Below are 21,756 nucleotides of genomic sequence, written 5' to 3'. Positions count from 1 at the left end.
AATTCTGTAATTATCAAATCTCTTGGGGAATAAAAATTATTAGTGATAGAAGAAATTTATAAACCATTAGAAAACTCTTAAGGTGTCTTTCCCCCCTAAATAACAGAACATCAATTTTCAACTAATTTTTTTTAACTTTTGGAAGAACTCTTTCAAAAATGGGTGGTTTTCCCCATTGCATTTAAGAGACAATATGAAATAAAAGTATTGGAAAATTTTCTGTTCATTTTATAAGGGCTAAGCAGCCCTTCTCTCTTTAATTTTGTATATGAAATAATGCTTGGAATAGTAAGACATATTTGGCTTCTTCACTTAGCCAGAGTATCAGCTTCAGAATAAAATTCTGTCAAGATTTCTATATAATTTGCAAATCTACTTTCCAATATCCTGCAGAAATGGTTAAAGGTATATTGGGGGAAGGAAGGTAACGTGTCATGTCAAAACAATGAAGTCCCAAGGTTAAAACATTTGTTTTTCTCATGGTTTGTTAGAAGTACAAACCTGGTTTTGTTCCCAAATTTAAAGATAATGTACCACACTGCCGAAATGCAACAGTTGGGTGCAGACAATACAAAAGTACTGATACTTCTTAAAATGATTTATAAGCTGGTATTTAAAAGGAACTTTTAACAGGTGCAGAGGGCTTCAGAGTCCATTTTAAAGTTGTCTCTCACTTAGTCTCTTATAGCTAAAGCCTGGAAATTGGACCTGAACTTTCGTTTTTACCCTAAGAAATGTGACTGAAGAATGAAGGGCATGTGTCCTTTTACTTAGGATACTAATGAGTAATGCTGTAACTGTGTCTACACAAGAGCAAAACATCTAGTCAATTTAACTAAAATTCAGTCAAACAGGCAGTCAATCATCCAGCTATTTAATTTGCACAAGGCCATCTAATTAGTTTGACTGTGCTTCTGATGTGCCATATTGAAAGTAAAACATTCAGGTCTCAAAAAAAAAAAGTTTGAAAATAGGTGTAATGAAATAACCCTTGCTCTTTAGTCCTCTCCACCAAATGTTATGTCTTAAAAAATGTACTTGACAAAGCAATATATTCTCAACTACACAGATATGGATACATGAAAACATCAGTATAAACACAATATGCTACAAATTCCTTGAGCATAATAATCTAATATTCACTTTCATCATCCCAGCACAATGTCTCTCATGTAAATGTTTAATAAGTATTTACCAAATGGACTGATCATGTGTATAAAGACCACAATGGAGAAAAAAATCACAAACAGGTGATAAAAACTTAAGATGTGTTACCCATGAGTAAATTCTAGTGGTAGTTATTAGCACTCATGTTGGGCCTACAGTGAAAAGTTCTGTGGCATTTTTTGAGATGTTTTTCCTAATTGTCTAATAATTTAAAAAATTAGATTTGGGCAAAACATAGTTATAAATATTTAGGATGTTATTTGGGAAACTTGAAATTAGATATTTAAAAATCCCAAATAACAAAGTACTATATCACATATTTCTATCAAAAATATTTCCTGAGGCAGCAGAGATCTATAGTAAGAAAGTCAAATACAGGAAAACATACAAAATAATATTCTTTCTCAAGTCTTGCTAACATATAAGACTAAGTCATTTCCATATGGTTGAGACTGGAAGGTAGTATGTCACTTGGGAGAAAATTTTAAAAGTTCTCTACCTATATTTTGATGTTGGTGTGACTTCCTATTTGAGCATACAAGTGTTTTTAGGGGCAAAGCATTTTACTACCACTTAATTATTCTACTGGAACAAAGTTTTTTGTTTGTCTGAAATATGTTGATGGTATAAAGTGATGTTTCAAACCCTGAAACACTCAAAGAGCTTTAAAGCAGCCAGTGTAGACAGTCTCAGGTGTTTCAGAAACCTTCGGGGTTTTTTTGTTTTTTTTTTTTGGCCCAGAGCTTTCAATGAGGGGAGTGCCCCCTGGTGGAAATGCTTGAAAATATTGTCAGAAAACATTTTGATTAGTGATAATTACTTAAAAAAAAAAAAAAAAAGTCACTTTAGAATAATTTTGGATGCAAAATGACTGCTATCAGATCCCAGATATGGGAATGCATGTTTTGGTCCTGTTCAGGTTGTTGTTACTTGAATAGCTGCATTCATATTTATATGCTGAATTCAAGATATATGTGGCCACCAGTTCCCATATCCTATAATTGAAGATATAGTATAGACTTGCCAAGGTCATTTGTAGTAATGCCCACACAGTGGAAAGTAAGCATGACCCTTTACCAAAAATTCTTCATGCTAAAAAATAGCATGCCAAAGCCATCATGTACCTTATTTATGTCATAGAATATGCTGAAACATCAGGACTAAAATATGTCATCAGTATCAAGAATCATCGGCGCTCAATAAATTTGTTGAATTAAATTAAACAAAATCATTAGTCATTCTTGTGTCTGAAAAGAATCTGAGAACTTGTATGTTATGTAGGAAGTTACCAGTACCTCATAAATATTAATTTTATTGAAAATCAGAAGCTGCCTTTCATTGGGACTTCACATCTTACCAATAATTAGATGTGTGCTCTATCTATGAAAACATAAAATTATTTTGCACTGTCATTACATAGTGGTTAAGTCAGAGTTCTAATTTTTTCAACTAAAGAATGAATTTAATGCTGAATTCCTAAACCTGTTTTAACATTCCAAAAACAGTTTACAAGTTATTACAAGTAAAATTCATTAGTAGTTGTAAAAGAAAGAAAAAAATCTCCAATAAATATTATCAGTATTTCCAAAAGCTAATTATGAATTCTTTAAAACAGCAGATAAGCGAAAGAGACTGCCAATCTGAACAAAAAGCCTGTCTGGCCTCCCGTTTGTCTCCTCTTTGAACATAATCACTGATTCAAATAGATTTTATCAGCTTCATGGAACTTCAAAGCCCTCAGAAAGAAAATATGATTTGATGAAACCTCCCTCCTAAAAAGAAAATACATAGAATATTCTTCAAGGCTACCTGCCTCTGTTGTTTGGTGAATTTTTAATCACATGTCCAGGTAAAAGACTATTTTCAAACTCCACCTACTACCACGGACTCATGCCAAGTAAGTTTTAAGTAGACACATTTATCTCTGTCGTTTGGCAGGCTAACCAGAGAGCTGTCTTGTTGGGGTAATAGCACCTTTTTACCTTTTATTCAATAGTGGTATGGATAGTGGACTTTTCTTAAATTACACTGTGAAGAATTATAGAAACACAGTAGCAATTTCTGTTATACTTAAGCAGGCAAATTTCTCTCCACCACATAATTTACAGAACTCAAATTTAATAAAACATTACATGATGGTCCATTACTGTTATCAGTTTTGAATAATCCATCTTCATTCTTTATTTTACTGGAAAATAAAGTGTGCCAAAGACAAGAGGAGGGGAAGAAAAAGGGGAAAAAAGCCACAGAGTGGGATCAGAGTTAAACTCTGGATTTTATTCTTTTAAAAATCAAAGGGTATTAAGGAATGTATTTGCATGTATCAGAACCATTAAATAACAAGATAGAGAAGTGAATTGAAACGTATAAATCTAGAAGCTTTGGCAATTACTTTTAGCCATAGGTTTCCATTAAAAAGACATCAAGTAGGCATAACTGAATGAATGACATATGCTAAAAGCTGATATCGTCAACGGCAATTAAAGAACATATGCCCATCAATTCAGAAGGGGAAAAATTCCTTAAACCAAGTAATTATATAAGTTTACCATAAATTTTCAGAAAAGGTAGGCTTAAAAAAAAAGCCACGTATGAAAGTCTTGAGAGGGTAATGTGTTAATATAGCGAACCCTATTAAGATGATAAGAAAATTCTCCATAGTTAAAACATAAGACCCAGGATTTTAAAGTTATACAGAGCTGTCAATGACTAAAATAACCCTCAATTCATACAAGTGTTTTCTATCATATTAAGGTCTTAATGCTGTTTATAAGAAACAGTATCTTTATTTATAAGAAACAGTATCTTTATCTGACTCTATCATATAACTTTGTATTTGTATGTATATATTTTACATTAATTTTTTAAAAGTCGGAGTTGGAACTGCACAATGTACTAGGTGCACACAAATGTGTGATGTGCGATTTAACTCTGCAGAGCTCCTTGTCTATACATATGCATTAGCATGTGTATTTTCGTACTCCACACTCACACCATACCCTCTCTCTGCACCTGCTTTTATTGAAATGCACACACTTTGAAATAAACACACTACATCCAGTCGTACCAATACATAATCATTAAAAAAAAATGCAGCTGTGTATGTACGTGTGTGTGGTTTTTAAGAATGACCAATGAAAATACATTCATGCCTGCATGTGCAAAAGTTAGTTCTCAAGGAATATTGAAATATATATACAAATTTCCTCTTAAGTCAAACATCTTCAAATATGGCCCTATATCTACTTTGACTGAAGAGTATCAATTATCAATATAAAGCTTTAAAACACCCTTCATAATCCAGGGCACTAAATATTTTTTTGGTAATGACTTTTTTTCCTAAATTGGCTATTATTAATAAGGAGGTATCTGTAATCAAGCTATACAAGGTAAAGTTTTCATTCTCCTCTCACAGAAAAAAAAAGTCACTGTTTTTGATATTAACCACAGAGATGATTACCTTTTCAAAGAGATTAATATGGTATAAAAGAGAAAATTTTGCCTTTCTTCCAGTAACAACTCCTGTAGATGTCGTGGAATTTGTCCTTTTAAGGACCAAAGGCAGAACAAATGGCCAACTCCTCATAGTAATGGCTGTAACATCATAAACCCAAGAGGAGAAAAGCTGTAATGATGGGTGGCAACTTTATCCTCACTTCTCTGAGTTCTACTGTCTTAGCATTCTTCACTATATAAAGGACACTTACTTAGTGCTTTAAGAAATAACTATTTGCTCAATTTTTAAGACACCAGTTAACTATATATATACACATATATACATATATATACACACACATACACACACACACACACATATATATATACACATATATACGTATATATATAATTTGTGTCTATGTCATGATGTCTTTGTGGGCTTTTAACTCAATTCAAAAAAGCATTATTGAAATGTTATGTAAAGACCTACTTTTTTTGGCCTAGTATGGAGAATTATTAGTACTTACTATATTTACTAAAATAAAGAATGTTACCAGAAACAGGAATATTTAGAGGGTTGACTTTTGAGTCATTCATTTTCAATAATTATCCCCCAACTGAATATAGGTGTCATATTAAATTCACCAGCTAATAATGAACACAGTTTTTAAGCTATAAAGATATAGAACTAGGTAAAACCATATAATTTTAACCTGAGACATAGCCTTGTGCAACTGCCTTTTTAAAAACAGACGAACGTACAAAAAAAAAAAAAAAAAAGATGAATCGACTGAAAACAAACACTGAATTAGAGGCTTTGTTGGGTCTCCTAACTCCCCATCTAGTTAAGGCACGCCAAAAATAAGTCACAGCTGGGATTCTCCTAGGTATGGAAACTCTGCCAACTAGGAATTAATACTAGATTATTTCTGTACCAGAATTTTATTCTTATAATCATAATCATGTAATAAACAAAATAACTTAAATATGAAAGGAAAATGTGAGTCAGGCCAAAAAATAAGATAAATTGACAAAAGAAAGAACAGTGGTAAAACAAAAAAGTTGAAAAGGCATAATGTCCTCATTCTAATAAAGTTACGTGGTTTTTCGTTTTTGTTTGTTTGTTTTTTGGTTTTGTTGTTTTTTTTGTTTTGTTTTAGTGTACCTGGGCCAAAAATAAACACCATATATATCATGTATCATACTAGTTTCCAAACAAAGAAAAAAATTCTTCTCATTCACAGTTCAACAGAGTCAATTTGTTTAGGGCTTCTCAAGTATCTTTATCTTATGACCTCTCATATGTATCACTTTTTCTCCATGACCCTCTTAAACATCCTCCACGCTGATAGATAGTATCTTCACAGGAACTGGGCCAGGAAGACAAAGGTGTGCACATTAGCGGTATAAGCAGGCAGTGAGATCTCTACAAATGGGTCTGCAAACTAAGGCCTGCCAGCCACACTTACTCCATGGCTGTTTTATAAATAGTTTTACTGAAATACTACCATACCCAGTGCCATTCATTTATTGTTTATGGCTGCTTTATTACTCTACAGTGTGACCGAGATTTAAGTGCTTCAAAACCTAAAATATTTACTATCTGGTCGATAACAGAATAAAGTTTGCTGATGCCTGGTCTAGACAATCAATTTGGAAGACAATAGCATGAGGGAGAGCACATACCTTACAAACAGTTTATGTTAATAAGTCATATAATATTTTTTCAAAATGGCTACTTAGAATTAAGTGGATTATTGCTTCCAAGGTGTTAACAACAACGCTGCAGTAGAACTTTAACAGGGAACATTTATATACCTAAGTTTGATATGGGTAGTAACATAACATAAATGGAAAAGACAATAGGCCAGAAGCCTGGAATCATGCCAATAGCCTTGACCGAGTCATGAAATTTTCTTAACCATCTACTGTAGTTTATGATTCCATTATTATAAAAGCATAAGTAATGCCAGTTTAAAATACATTTAATTAGTCTTTCAAAGGCCCTGAATTGGGATCAATCTGCACATAGGTTTCCCTTGATTCAGAAGTATATCATAGGAAAAGGAGTGGTAAAATTGAGGCTCCACCAGGACTAGGTAATATGATCACATGAAGAGAGAGAGAAAATGTTAGTACAGAAGTAAAAGAATAAACTTTAGTTATAGATGGGACTAAAGAAAGAGAAAATAGGAGACAGCACAGAACCACTTACAAAACACAACTGACCTGAGTTCTGTTAAAAGCCACACGTGCAAATACCGCCTGGGAGATTCCTGCTCGTTTCAGTTCATCGCGTACCCACTGGTAGATTTCGGAAGACACCTCTGTGTTGGTCGAAACCTGTTGCTCCAAAGGCTTATTCATAGATCTACTGACAGGGGGAGGGTGGTTCAAGTATTGTTGGTTTAAGGACTGCTGGGCTAGAAGTCTATTCACTGCATACTGCTGGTTCAGCAGCTGAGCCATCACCAGCTGCTGGTTGACCAATTGAGGACTGATAGGCGTTGATACGAGCCCAGGGTGCAGGTTTGGAAGAGGTGTCCGGACAGAGGGCTGGCTGCCATGGGAGAGCTGCGCAGGGGATGGAGGCTGCTCGGCTGTGTTCCCTGGAACTGGTTGCTGGCCAAAATTGACATGATTGGCGCCTTGCTGGGATAGCTCAGAAAGACTATCCATTTCAACTAAAGTGGACAAAGAGTAAAATCACATTCAGCCAACAATGATTGGCATTGATAAAGATTTCTAACCATTTCCTAAATTAAAAAAGGGTAGGCACAGGGCACACCCCAAATCCAATAAAACCAAGAAAATTTCAAGTTGCAACTTACCAGGCTGTGTTTTTGCTCTCCTTTCCTGAACAATTCTACAAACTTTGGAAATGGGACAGCACTCCTAATCTCATTTTTAAAAAGTGGTTTAGATTTAAGGCACAAAATCAATTATATCCAAATTCTTTCCGACTAGTTGTTCACTCTCACTTATCACCCCAAGAAGGCTTCTAAGTGACAATTTTTTAAAATGGCTTCTAAAAGAACGTCATTTGCTTAATGACAACTAAAAACAGTGAGCTGAGCTGAGAAAATAAGCTTATAATAAGCAACTAAAAAAATTTACAAATATATTCTCATGATACTCATTAACTTTAGTACTCTAGGAAAAAGGTGTAAAAGAAAAAATATGACATAAAAAGTTACCTGCTTTCAATTTTTACCTAGCAGTGAACAGAAGTAGTTAATGTAATAAATAAAAATGGGCATAATAGTAAGTGTATATTGAACGCTTGCTGAATATCTTATATGCCTTGTTTCATTTTAATTCTAACCATCATGGGCAGTAGGTGTATCTGGAAATATTTTTTAGAATAAAGCAAGGGATTTATTGTATATCAAGCCAGCATACCCAGTGTTGCTAAGATCCAAATGTTTTTTCTTCAGGAAGCTATGGCCATCACCAGATGCTAAAGACAATCTTGCAGGGAATCGTTCTGGTACAATGGTGAGGCTGTCATGATTTTGCAATTTATTCCCACCTACCCAGGATGAATGCTTCTCCCTTGGCTAGGTTCCTCATGCGGATTGGCTGAGCATCATCTCTAAGTGTGTAAATGCTTTTCTGTAGGAGGAGGAGACTGGTTCGATGCTCTTGGCTGGAAGGGCTGAGCACGAAGCTGTACGTAAACAGGACTTTCCAAATTGTACACAGACTTCCCATGTGTAGACTCTGGTATGATTTTAATCATCAATTCTCTTTTCATTAAATATGCAGGTTTTACATTTAGAGGAACTTTATCATAGCGCTATAGCTCCTGATATATGCAAAATGTAACTAAGAATTGGGGAAGAAACCTTCAATTTCTACCAGTGATATCAGCCCAAGTGGGCCATTCACAGAGAATAGTAATTCAAGCAATTATTCCAAAAATGATGCATTGTCTTCATTACAGCCTTAAGCTATAAAAGGCAAAGTATCCATTTTGGTAGATGGATGGTTTTTCTTCAAATATTAACAGCTAAAACATGCTCAAAATTTGGATTAATTTTTCTTAAAAAATTAAAAAAAAATTAAATGAATGTAAAGAAATAAACAGAAATGATTTAAAACAGGACATAATGCCCATTCCTATATTGTTTTAAAATATATGTTTTGGAGGGTAAAAGTAGGTGAAAGAGAACATTAATAAAAATTAAAACATTAACCTTAATCACAGTGTTTGCTTTTGTGAACATTAACAAACTCAACAGAGAGAAAATGCCATCATCTAAATGCTTAGGTACCATACATAACTTTTATCTATCATTTTACACTGCAGATAATTTTAGTGTACTTCTTGCATAACAAATATTCACCTAAATTTATGTGTTAAGATAGAATGCTACCTTGGAATTAAAAGTTTAGAAATGATGCAATAATTGTTCTGGTACGGATGGTAGAGCAATGTGCTTATCAAAGTGCCCATCCATGGGGGCTGGGGGTAAGAACTATAAAAATCACTTGATCTCTGCTGTGGAAACTATAAATATAGTTTAATTTAAGAAGCTTAATTTCCTTAAAAATCGGGTGTAAAAATAGGCACTTTCTAATTCAACCAGACAAAAACAAAAAACCTAAAAGCAGGACTTATCAGAGAAAGAAATCACAGCTAATATTAGTTATTCAAGGCCTGGTTAGGTCTTCACTGAGATGTTAAAAAATGACAGCTCCCCTTCTAATGCCTCGATTTCCTGCATGTCTGACAACCAAGTCAGTTTGGCTGATTTAAACGCAAACATTTATTGAATTTAATTATCTCATTATACTCATACCCACTTCCCACCCCCTCAAAGAAACATTCTAAATTGATCTCTAATTGGGCAATCAAAAGACCTGGCTTTAGATGTGACTTTGATAAAACCCCAAATGACACGTAATGGTACGTAGCCACTGCTGCAACGTTTTTTTGCTTACCCATCATATCTTTTGTCTTCTTGAAATGTTTGTACCACCTTCCAAATTCTTGACATTTTGCTGCTGAGACATTTGCATAGTAAGTACTGTTCACAATGGAAGAAATCATACTCTGCATGAAGAAGGGGGGAGAACATTTGTAATACACAGCAGCACAAGATGGAACACAGAAATAATCTCAATTGTGGCAACTGTATTTTTTTTAATCAACTGAGTACCAATACATTTTGGTTTCACACTTTAGCCTAAAGCTTCGACTTCTTAAAATTCATTAAGTAGATCATCAAATGCTTATTTAAGTAGAAAGCAACAGCCCACTGAGACCAGTATAAAGCTATCAAACCCACAGACTTTGCTCTAGCATTTATTGAATCTCCATCAATGTCATCTATTACTAGGCTGTCAAACTTTCACTGGTCCCAATAAATCCAAATACATGAAGATGACTTTATAATTGTTATTCATAAATATACGAGACTTTGTGATTTTTTGACTGGACTCTACATCTTTTCTACTCAAAGTATAGACCAGGGACCAGCAATATGGGCATCACTTGGAAGCTTGTTAGAAATGCAGAATCTTGGGCCCTACCCCAGACCAGTGCACTTAGCACCTGAATTTTACCAAGATCCCAGGGGATTCGCATGAATGTTAAAATTTGAGAAACAGAACTTGCACTTTCCACTCTATTATCTGGATTTAAAGTGGAGGTGCATTAACGCTGATCAAAGGTTAACTGACCACATTTGAGAAGAAACAAACTATTCACAGAGATCCTTTATCAAGAGAAAAACATTCTTCAATCTTATTACTGGCTTCATCAATAGTAAAGCTTAAGTTCTGAATTTCAAACCGATCATAAAAATTTTAAATTTATACATTTCATGCTTCTAAATTTCTCAAGGATACCACAAAAAGATGACCTATTGTGACTTATCTTCATCCTGCTTTTAATAAATGCCCTGAAAACTGTCAGCCCTTTAACATACAAAAATGAAGACAGACATGATTTTAATGTATTACTAGGAGGGTTTTTTTTTTAATCATTTTCAATCTTCCCAGCAAATTTTGGTTATGGTAATTTCAATGACTAAATTCATGGTCCATTTTAACCTGTTACCCATATTCTCTAGTAACAGCTAACTTAATTTCCTACTGAGTCTTAGGAGTAAGATTTTGTAGCACCAATCTATCCCTCACCCCTATGTGCAGAAACAGGAGAACTCACATTTCAGACATCAGTTGGTCTATGGTGAAATAATTTATAGAAGGCAGCATTGTTCAGGAGGCAGTAACAACCAGAAAAGCCAGTTTGGGGACAAAAGTATTTTTATATAATTATCTTATTTAAGTTACCTCTAATGTAAAGCTCTTTCAGTTATTATTCATTCTCCTGACATCCACTATCAGTGTTAATTCTGTAGCATGCACACATTTCTGGAATATGTAAATTTGGGAGATCTCTAAAGAACTTCCAGTGAAGGATAAGCTGCAGTCGCATTATTTATGTAAAACACAGCTATCTTTCCTAAGAGGCACTGTGATATCTTTTTTTTTTGACACTCTCTATAGTCATTTTCACATTTTATATCTCTAAAAAGACATTCTTAATGTGTTCATGATGCTCTGCCATTAATCCAATAGCTTGCAATTTCACTAAGAGCCTCCCACAGTCCACAGTGTAAAAAGACACTTAGCAAAGTTGCCAAAACCAGAGCCAGAAGATTACCTGATCTTTCAGCTTCCATCTCACTTACTCTCTTGTAATAAGGGATCAATAAAGTCAGACACTAATAAAAACTATTGAGATCGCTGATGGATAATGGTGATTCTTCTGCAAATGGATGACAGTTGATGTTCTTCCACTCTGGTCCAATTTTTAAAAAATTATTACTCTTTATCTAGACATTCTGGCAGTTCCTTAAATGTTAATATAATAATACACATAAGTTTTAGATGTGGTTTATGTCTTACTTTTTAGAAGTGTATGGAATATCCACATTTTGCCAAGGTTTTTGACAAACATCCAGTCTACTCCAGTTTGCCAACAAATTCTATATATGAAATTTGCTCTTTGCTGTACACCTACTATATGCCTGGCTGGTACTAAGGATGCAAAGATGGCACACAGCCTCTGCGTACAAAGATGAGGCACCTGTCATCCAAAGATGGCAGACAGCCTCTGCCTACAAGAAGTTTACTATCTATTAAGAACACAGATATGTAAATAGATCATCTCAATTTAATGTGATTTGGTATATCGACAGTGGAAACTGTACAGGGGATGACGGAAGGAAGAATCATCCATGATGTGTGTGAAAAAATGTCTGAAATAGTTTTATAAAACTAGACCCTATATGTAATAGTGCTATATATGGTTTATTATTATACGTACATGGAAAATAATATCCATATGTGCATCATCGTCAAAGCTTCCCCCTACCCTACTTAACCCTAAATTGGTAGGTTCTGGGCTTAAGTGCTTTTCTGTCACATGGTATATGCTCAGGAAACTCTGATTAATGTAAATAATAGCCTAAGCAAGACTTAAATCAAAAGGCTAATGCGTAACTTATAATGCATGACAAAGCAACTTTTTGGATTCCCTATCTTTCTGTGCTTTCGGGTGACTGGGAAATATTTCCTAATTCAGGTAACTTGGAGTCATGTCTATTTTTATTGGAGAATACGCAATAATCTGTCCAATCAGATTGCTCATATAGCCACTTCATGAGGTGTATGTGTGTGGGCGTGGGCGTGTGTGTGTGTTTCAGGTGGTAAAATTCCTACTAAAGGCTTAGGCATAGCATTAGAGTAGACCAGCCAGCCAGTTTCAATGGCAGGAAAGAGATTGCAGAATTTTCTGGTGCACATGGCATTTGAAAAATCATATTCAGTAGTGTAATCTTAAATTTAGAATATCAGGAAAAAAACACGTACTGTTTTGATAACACAAATAAAAAAGTCATGATTGGTAATATTTTCCTAGGTGGTGGGATGTACAGATAGTAGGCCAAGTTCCATGTTAGAAAGGCTTGGGATTCTTGTGTCACTTAAAAGGAGGTACTGGTTTAAAAAGACTGCGCTAAGCTGTGAGTTCACGTAGGTCTGGGGCACCATATTATTTTCTAGCTCAATGCCTGGCATGTATTAAAATAAACACTAAATGTTCATCTGACAAAACAGAATAGAAATAAACATATATTCAAGTGAGGATATGTCACACACTGGTAGTATGAGCTTGGGTCAAATAGTTGACCATTCCATCACAATTTCCTATGCTAAATGGGAATGATAATAGCATACACCTCATGGAGTTGTTCTGAGAATCCATCAATTCAGGCATTTTTAAAATTAATTTAGCATATACTTAAATTCTACTATGTGCCAAGCACTGGGCAAGTCACTAGGAAAATAATGACTTGAAGAGACATATTATCTGCCCTTGGACAGAAAATAAATAATAGATGTGATACAATTAGCACAGAGCCTGTAACATATTACATATAGACTGAAGACATATTAATTACTATGACAACCCTTTGCCTCCTCCTCATCACTGGGCTTTCATTATATGATCACATTTCATATCAGGTGACTATGTTTTGAGTATCAGATAAAATTTTCAAATGATATACAGTATTTTGAGTCTTTTTAATGTAGAATGAAGTATACTGATTAAATTATTAAGTTACAAGTTGGGACAAGGCATAGTAAGGGAAAACACCAAGGGGAAATATTTCATTCCTTCTCATACTCCAATTTGGTGGTGTTTTCTGAAGCTGGCCTATATCTGGTAGAAAGCATCAAGAAGGCACACCACTCCTCTGGCTTGGATGCACGGCCCATGCCCTCTCCCATCTCTACCTAACAGCTGCTCATCCTTCAGGATACAGCCTGGGCATCCTTGCTTCCATGAAGCCTTTCCTAACTTCCCAAACCTTCTGCACCACAGCACTTATCCTGCTGTTTATTTTGCACTGGACTGTGGGCCTTAGGTCTCATCTCAATATATCCTGGACTCATCAGAGGGCTGGACACAGACTAGGTGATCAATAAAAAGGGTCACTGAAGCAAGCCACCAGAAATCCTCTTCCCCTTTTTTCCCCTTAAATGTCAAACATAATAGCAGCTTAACTGTGACACGAATCTTTCAAATCCATCGCTTTGGCTGTCGTGATAGAAATCATAGTTTCAAGAACCTTTGTTCATTAATTTGCAAGAGATCCCTTCCCAGGTTTTTCAAAATACATCCACACAGATGTCTCGGAAGTTGCAGTGCTCGGTGGTTATGTTATTCCAGTTCTCTCTCAGTGTCTATTTATATAAGCTATCCAAAGCACTTTGAAAAAGACACAACTTGTATGGCAAGTTTCCTATTCAGTGGCTGGTCTGTATAAAACATCAATGTTCACAGAATAAAATAAACCAACCGACAAAACTCAGTCGGTTGAAATCCCAAGTTCAAATGCTACACGGTACACCAACCAATAAATAGGCCACAGCTTCCAGTGTTGGGAAATACAATTTCAAAGTTGGCAGAAATTGGCTGTGGGTCTCATAACCCCAGTGTGACACAATATTCTCATCCTAGGAGCCAAGTTGTAAGCTTTTCTAAGATCCATAAAGCACATGTCTACTCCCTATGAGGAGCTTCGGTTCTTTCTGCGAGTCTGCTGAAGTTCCGATCTGAAAGAATGCCATCTTCACAGAAACCCCAGTACTCTAGAATGATACCATCTGCCACAGGCTGAGCTTCCTTTTCAGCCAAATACATTATTTATAACCTTTCTAATTGTGAAAAGGTAAGGGTGGAATTTTTCTAAAGCCTAACTTAAAGATAGATAGAACATTCTGAACCTTTGCTCTAAAATACTCTAGCTCTTTTAAATTTGAAAAACAAAAACCACAAGGAATCGGTTAAGGTTACATAATTTTTCAAAAAATCATATTCTTTTAAACCCCTGCTACAATATCATATGTACTGTAGGTATATATCTATAACACGTTTAAAAAATGAAGGAAGATTGTTTTATTTTTTTTACTTGTTCATCTCAGTAGCCAATGAAGGGGTTTTGAGAGGTGAGGCCTTCTCAAAAAAAGATTCATCAGATGGGGAAAGGCAGTGATCTGATTACCCTTAAAATTGCTTTGTTGTGCCTTTAACAACAACCAAAAAAAACCACCCCAAAACAATGCTAATCAGGTTATTCAATCATTTAAACCAAAACTGTTCATGCTTTTCTGCCAAATCAACCAACCACAGCAAAATCTGTTATCTCTGATTGCTCAGCTTCCAGTCAAAAAACAGTTAACCCCCACTATACCAAAAGTTTTCCAAATACCCTCAGAGCTCTGCATGCTCATAGAAAATAAAGAGAAAACCATGTCAGCTTTAAAGGGTAATTGGAGTGCTGTACCATATTTGCATATTACAATATACCCTAATAAACTAAACAGCCTGTACCGGAAGTCAGCAGCTTCCTAGTATTTCATATGATCTACATACTTGCTTTTTGTGCACTACTTTAAAAACAAAACAAAACAAAAAAAACAGGACTATGATATCATGATCAAAACTTATCAAGGACTTGCCGATGGTTTAGCTGAGGTGGGGAGGAGGTAGCAAGAGCATCTACAAAATGGTGGTTCACCCATGTTTAAAGCTTTCAGGCTCCATCAGCAGAGAGGGCAAGGGCTACAACATCTTATTTACACAATTATCTAAATACGATTAAACAGCTGATGGACAAATATTAAACTGGAAAATGTATAGTCATTTCAGCTTAATGTAATCCTCTTTCTGTAAACACCCAAGATGATTTTTTTCAACCAGAACAGTCCTGACATCTCATAAGCCTAAGGGTGAATAGCAAGAGATTGTTTTTGATAGTTATAAATATTCAAAAGACATGCAGACCATCTGCTTTCATAATACAGGTAAAGCAAGACTGAAATGGTGACTGCTGTATAAAAATGATTCTTTTAACAAAGTCTTCCTCTCCTCGAAAACTATAAAGACAGATGTCAAAAACTGTTTACACAGAGCAATCAGGAGCGTGCAAAATGTAATATTCCTTTTACACACAGTGCTTGCTAAAGAGATTTTTTTTTCTTTTTCTTCCCATCTGTGTGTTGCAACACATTTCTACAAGTTAAAAACATTTTTTTCAAACAGAGATCTCATGAATACCCAAAAACATGCTATCTGGTTTCTGAATGCTAATTAATTTCAACTAAGGAATCTGAATATCTTTTTTCTGTAGGAAGGAATGTATGTTTTGAATTGGAATACTGTAGAGAGACAGCAAGGGAAATAATCTTGCACAGGTTTTATTCTATAAGGAAAATTTCATGGTTCTACCTTGTTTATAATACATATCTGCTATGTCTATGCTTTAAATGAAAGCACATCATTCCTAATGTCTTTGGCACAAAGTCTAAAATAATTGTTTTCTGAAATAAATGCCTGCACAATGCAAAATGTGTATTTAAAAAAACTTTTAACTTCTCAGTCTATGCATGGTGATGTATAAAGCCCTACAGTTAATTTTCAGGGATGGAACACTAATCTTGACAGTAACCTTTTTATGTATTGTATTAATGGTGCAAAGGCATTAAGTTTTTGTAGTTTTCAATAAAACGAGCATTTACTTAACAATCTGTCAAACTACTGGCTTTTGTTATATTTTTATTTTTTGAGAAGTACAACCTCATACATTCTAATCTCCTACCCCTTTGTGCATGTCCTGACTACCTATGGCCTGATTTTTTACAGCAGCTTTTTATCTGTCCATGGAAAATTCAAAGGTCAAACTTTAACTTCACATCAACTCCACATTCAAATACAGTTTTCACAGGGATGCCTCGTAAATGAGGTTTTCTTTTAATCTCAAAGGACACCAAATACTACAAACAAGCTCTAAGAGGCATCGTATGAGATATGATATATTGACAAAAAATGAATTTGTTGAAAATTAACAGGTAGTTCCCATCTGGTATTTTGGGGTGGGAAGGACAGGAAATGGGCTTCAATTTATGAGAGCGAATGGCAGGATTTCTAAGTGTAATATTCTGTCTGTGCTTGTTAGCTTCTGTTTCCCAAATCTTTCCCTCTGGATCCTCTATTGCTTTCTAAGCTATTCTCTTGGGAGATACAACTGGGGCATATTTGGAATCTCAAATTTGTTGAGAAGAGACTAATCACTTCTAAATTTTACTTAAACTCCAGTTGTCATAGTTATGGCTCTTGCCATCTTGATCAATCCTAGTGCCTGAAAATGGCATTTTCATACAAAGTAACCCTGGCACATTGCTAAAATTGGAAACTCAGCACAAAGCTCCAAAGGAATACAAAAGGAAGTACAAAGAGAACACATCCAATTCTATTTTAATTTTCCTACTATATTTCCTAAAGATGAAAACGTGATCATATCAAAGCACAGAAATTTTATTTATTTAAATACTCAATTCATAACTTTTAAAGAAAATGTTGGTTCACAGTTTATATGGCTCTTCCATATAGTTAAAATAACTTATATAATGCCCAGATAGTATGTTCCGACCAGATTTTCTATTCTGCCCTTTTGTATAAGTACCTAGCCAGACCTTTCTTATCACACTGAAACCTTACTCAAACCAAATGAATATACTGGTAAAGAGCTTAAACTATAAAATATTTTTAAAAGGTATATTAAGAGCATGTGATATTCCAAATTAACTGCACACAGAAGCTGTAACATGAAGGGAACTGAACTAGATAATCTCCAACGTCTCCTCTAACAGATTTAAAAGTCTATGAAATCTGTATGTCTTCTCAAACAGAGTGACTAAAGAAGATTCAATTGTAACGCACATTATTCATTCTCAGGTACTCACTGTGCAAATGTCTCCAACTAGAGTCTTATTTTTAGGAAGGTTATGACCCCAATGGCATCCTGCTTATGATTATTTAAAATATACTCATTATTAACTTAAATATTATGTTATATCCAAATAGAATTTTCACAAGTTTTTCATTAGATAAATATGAATCCAAAGAATTTTATTTGATTTTATTGCAAAAATTGTTTCCTGATTCTGAATCTTAGGCACTCTATACCAATGTATACATTTGAGAAATCTCTTTCTCCGATGCCCTTGTGTGGTTAAATCGCTCATCCTCTCTAGAGATTACAATTTCTAGTATCTGGAAAGATACCAAATTTGTGTTAAGTTCCAGAGGTCCTAAATAGAGCCTTTAAACAAAACAAAACAAAACAAAAAAACCCTTAAACCACAGAGCGAAAACAAGAACTAAAGTACTTTGAGCAATTCATTTTCCAAAAGTAAATATTAGAATTAGGTTCTGTAACTCTTCACAGGAAGACTTTATATTACCTCTTTGCATTCCTTCTGTACATGAGCATATTAGATTTTTAGGCCATACTGCCTAAAAATTGGGGGTAAAATATCTCCTGGCTTTTAGCTCTTTACAGGGCCACAGAACTAACTCTGGAAATTACATAAAACCTATGAATGCTGTCCTCCATGCATTCCCAAAATTGGCTTATAATTTCAGGGTCTGCACAAAACCTTGGAGCAGTTTGGGGGTCCATGGACCCCACTGAGATCTGACCCAAAACTTCACAGAAGACTGAGGGCTAAACCACAGCTTTGATTTCTGTGTTTTATTCATCATTGTTAGCTTTTAGATAAGACTTCCCATGTCTACCAGATAAACATAAACCAATGTCACCTCTGGATTAGATCATAAAGAAAAATCAAATTAATCTGGCTTCATCTCAATCAATATTACGAAAATCCTTCACAGTGTAGGAAAATGCCATCCTCTGGTAATCATCTCATTAGAAGTTATGGCGAAATGATAAAAATGTGTTGGAATGGGTTGTAAATCATATAATAAAGAGCTCCATCCATCACTCAACATGTGTTTTCCAGGCTGAGCTGGTGATCATGCAGAAAGTGAACAAACCAAGTCCCTAAGGCCGATTATGGAATGGCTGAACAGTTATCTACCCTTGCAGCTCTCTCTAAATTCAGGTGACTCTAGACCTGTATACAGCTGACTTTAAAACACTATATGTTTATAGCCTTAAATGGAGTCTCTTATGCCAAACGTAGACTTTAAAACACAACCGAGGAATGGACGTTGGAAGTGAACATGGGGTGATACTGTTAACATTTCCGTATTGGCAACATCAGCATCTTTGTCTATAAATTATCTGTTATTGAAAATTTCCTATTTTACTCTTGAATATGAGAAGAAAATAACAGTGAAGAAGTGTGGGTCTCAAATATAATGCAACTGAGACAAAATGAAAATTATTAGCCAGGCTGAAATACACGTACAATTGTGGAAAAAAAATTTTAAAATTTAGAAATGCTGCATATGTTTTTAAAGCTTGTCCTTAACTGTGATGTATAATCAAGTCTTTTTAAGCACTCAGACCTCTGTGTTCCCTGTAACTCCAAGGCTATTGTTGGGCTTACAAACGTTTAGTACACATATTCATGAACATTATCAAATATATAAAAGCATGAGACAGCTTGGAATGTCAGTAGGTTTTCTTAGAGAAAAATTCAGAAGTGATTTGTTCTTTGTTAGGTAAAAATACAGAATTAAGTATAATAGGAAAATATTTCATAAGATAGGATACTGTAGATAAAAGTATAAAGTACTACTAATACAACTACTGAGATGGTATACTGGTTTATGAAATAAACATGTGCAAATCCTACAAGATTGTTTAAATCTGATGAATATTCCCGAGTTCCTACTGTGTGTCAGGATCTATGACAGTGATGAATACAACTTAGTTCCTTTGGGACAATTACAGTGTACACAGACAGCCTAGTTAGTCCAGACTATTTCAGAACAATGTGGCAAATGCTACGATGGGCACATAAGGAGAGGACAGAACCTTGGGTGCTGGGAGTACAGGCGAAGTTAGTTAATGGAAAAGACATTGGGAAAAGCTCACCTCTTGGTAACAGTCCCATCAGGTATCTTTATTATATCTGACATTATCTAGCCTAGGGTATCATATTTGCTAAACTTTCAAATGGATTTATTTAAAGTATAAGCTTCAGTCTTCCACTTCCATTTTAAAATACATCATAACTTTATAATAACTGTAAGTGTTCCTTAATGTTGAGATTGAGTTATAATATAGTTTTTTAATTTTTTCACAAATGAAAAGTATTTGGTTATTTTCACTAAAAATGAAGATTGCACCAAAATCTTCCATGTAGCCAGAGAGTTACGTAGACCATGTGGCATGCACAAGTGTGATTTCAAACTCTCAATGCCCACATTTGAGAAAAACAACTAGTTATGGCACACTTTAGGACTGAAAACTGTTCTAAATGTTTTCTAAGTACTAGCTCATTTAATTCTCTAAACAATGCAAGACATTGGTACTATTATCTTCCTACTTTACAGATGAGAAAATTGAGTCATGGAGTCAGCTGCCCAAGCTCATATAGCTGGCCACAACATAACTCACATTCCCGATTCCTACGATGCTAGGAGCTAATTAAAGTGATGCTAGAGAGCAACGACAAACAAAAACACACAAAAAGTAACAGAATGAAGTTGCTGAAGAAATGCCATTACTCTAAAGAAATAGTCCCATTAAAAAGTAAAAAGAAAACTAGACCAAGCTGTGTCGTATGTTATCATAACACAGGAGTTTCAATACAGAGAAGGGTCTCATTGTGACATTTCACAAAGTTAATACTTGTTACATTTCTGAACTGCCTTGGAACAAATACTAGGTGGACAGTAAAATGGGACAAGCTTGAGAGAGTTGGTGGTATCCAGTAATGAAGTACCATGTCTTGTTACTCAGATAAGAATGTGATCTCAAATAGTGCTAGCAATTAAAGCTTTAATCGTTTCTTAACTTCCAACCTATCAACTGGTTTGCATCTTCAACCTGAGTAAACTAAATTAGATTAGCATTTCTATGGGAAAATATTACAATAGAAAATAATCAATTTTCTTTAAGAGAGAAAGATGATGACTAAAGAGAACAAAGTTTCAGAGTAAGAATGAGAGAAAAAGACTGCTAAAGAAGTCAGCACCTTCTCTGCCATGAGGAATTCTGCAACCTTATGAATTGTCCATGATGAAACTCCAGCACCCCGTAAGACTGCATATTAGAACACAATACAGTCTTATATTTCTGTAGCGCCCTTCATGCGAGCATCCCAGGATGCTTTACAATCATTATGAGTTAAAATTAAAACTGAAGCACATACAATTCCTAATAGAATCATTTTAAAAATGCTAAACGGAACAAATAACTTTTAACTCTAGATTTAAAAGTCCCAACAGCCAGAGCGTTCCTTACTTCAATTGGCAATGAGCTGCAGAACCAGGGCTGAGGCTCTCCTCTGTTATGTTAAAGGCTCTCTTATGTTTTTTATACTCAGAGCACGTTATAATCAAGCAGTTTCCAACGAAAGAGGGGGAAATTGAGTTCGTGTATCTGTTTGTTTTGATTATCTGGATTTTTTTTTTGGAGTGGGGGGTTGTTCACGGTTTGCCCAAATCTGGCATGAAATGAAGCAGATCTATAAAGCAAATCCAGATAGAGCCCAACTTCAAGTTTAACTAGTAATTGAGAAAAAAAGATGTCTAAAATATACTCTAAAACTAGTTCTGTTTTAGCAAGAAAATCAGTTTGGTTAGCACGATTTGGTTAAGTTGTTTTTTAAAACCATTAGAAAACAGCATTTAATAGGCTTTCTCTCAGGCCATGTCTACTCTTAAGCCTTGGGAGTATTTATTATTCTAAGCATCAGGCAAAAAAAAAAAAAAAAAAAGAGGAAAAATACTCTCATGATATGGTAATTTTCCTTGCATTAGTGATTTTGAGGTCAAAGGAAACCTGTTCAGATCTGAAACAAGGCACAGGTAAAAATCTACTAAGTGAAAATAAAGTAATTACACATTGTTAAGCACTCTCTAAATTGGCATAGCTTAAACTCTTTTATGTTTTACTATTGTGAAAAGATAGTGGCTATAAAATATATGAGATCAATCCATTTTAAGTTAGATGCTTTATTAAGTTTGGCTTTTTTGATTAATATATCTGAAAGGTTACAGAGAGCTAACATCAAGCTACAATAAAATCCTTATGTATCTAAGTCATCTAAAAATGAGCCTGATATATTAGATTCAAAAAGGAAAACTTG

At 34.8% G+C, this 21,756-nt stretch overlaps 1 protein-coding gene across 6 annotated transcripts in view; it reads right to left on the bottom strand.

Moving 5' to 3' along the window:
• Positions 1 to 21,756, bottom strand: part of SATB1 (SATB homeobox 1) — a 96,682-nt gene that overhangs the window by 39,281 nt on the left and 35,645 nt on the right. For all 6 annotated transcript variants that reach the window (XM_054552536.2, XM_063722170.1, XM_054552538.2 and 3 more), the window contains 2 exons: positions 9,553 to 9,664; positions 6,835 to 7,289 (listed from right to left, as the gene is read on the bottom strand). In XM_054552536.2, coding sequence (XP_054408511.1) covers positions 6,835 to 7,289; positions 9,553 to 9,664 — 567 coding nt within the window. The remainder of the gene's footprint in view (positions 1 to 6,834; positions 7,290 to 9,552; positions 9,665 to 21,756) is intronic.

The sequence above is a fragment of the Pongo abelii genome, chromosome 2, assembly GCF_028885655.2.
Source record: "Pongo abelii isolate AG06213 chromosome 2, NHGRI_mPonAbe1-v2.0_pri, whole genome shotgun sequence".
In the NCBI taxonomy this organism is placed as follows: Eukaryota; Metazoa; Chordata; class Mammalia; order Primates; family Hominidae; genus Pongo; species Pongo abelii.
Note: the sequence above shows the minus strand (reverse complement) of the source record. Positions and strands in the feature narration are given on the sequence as shown.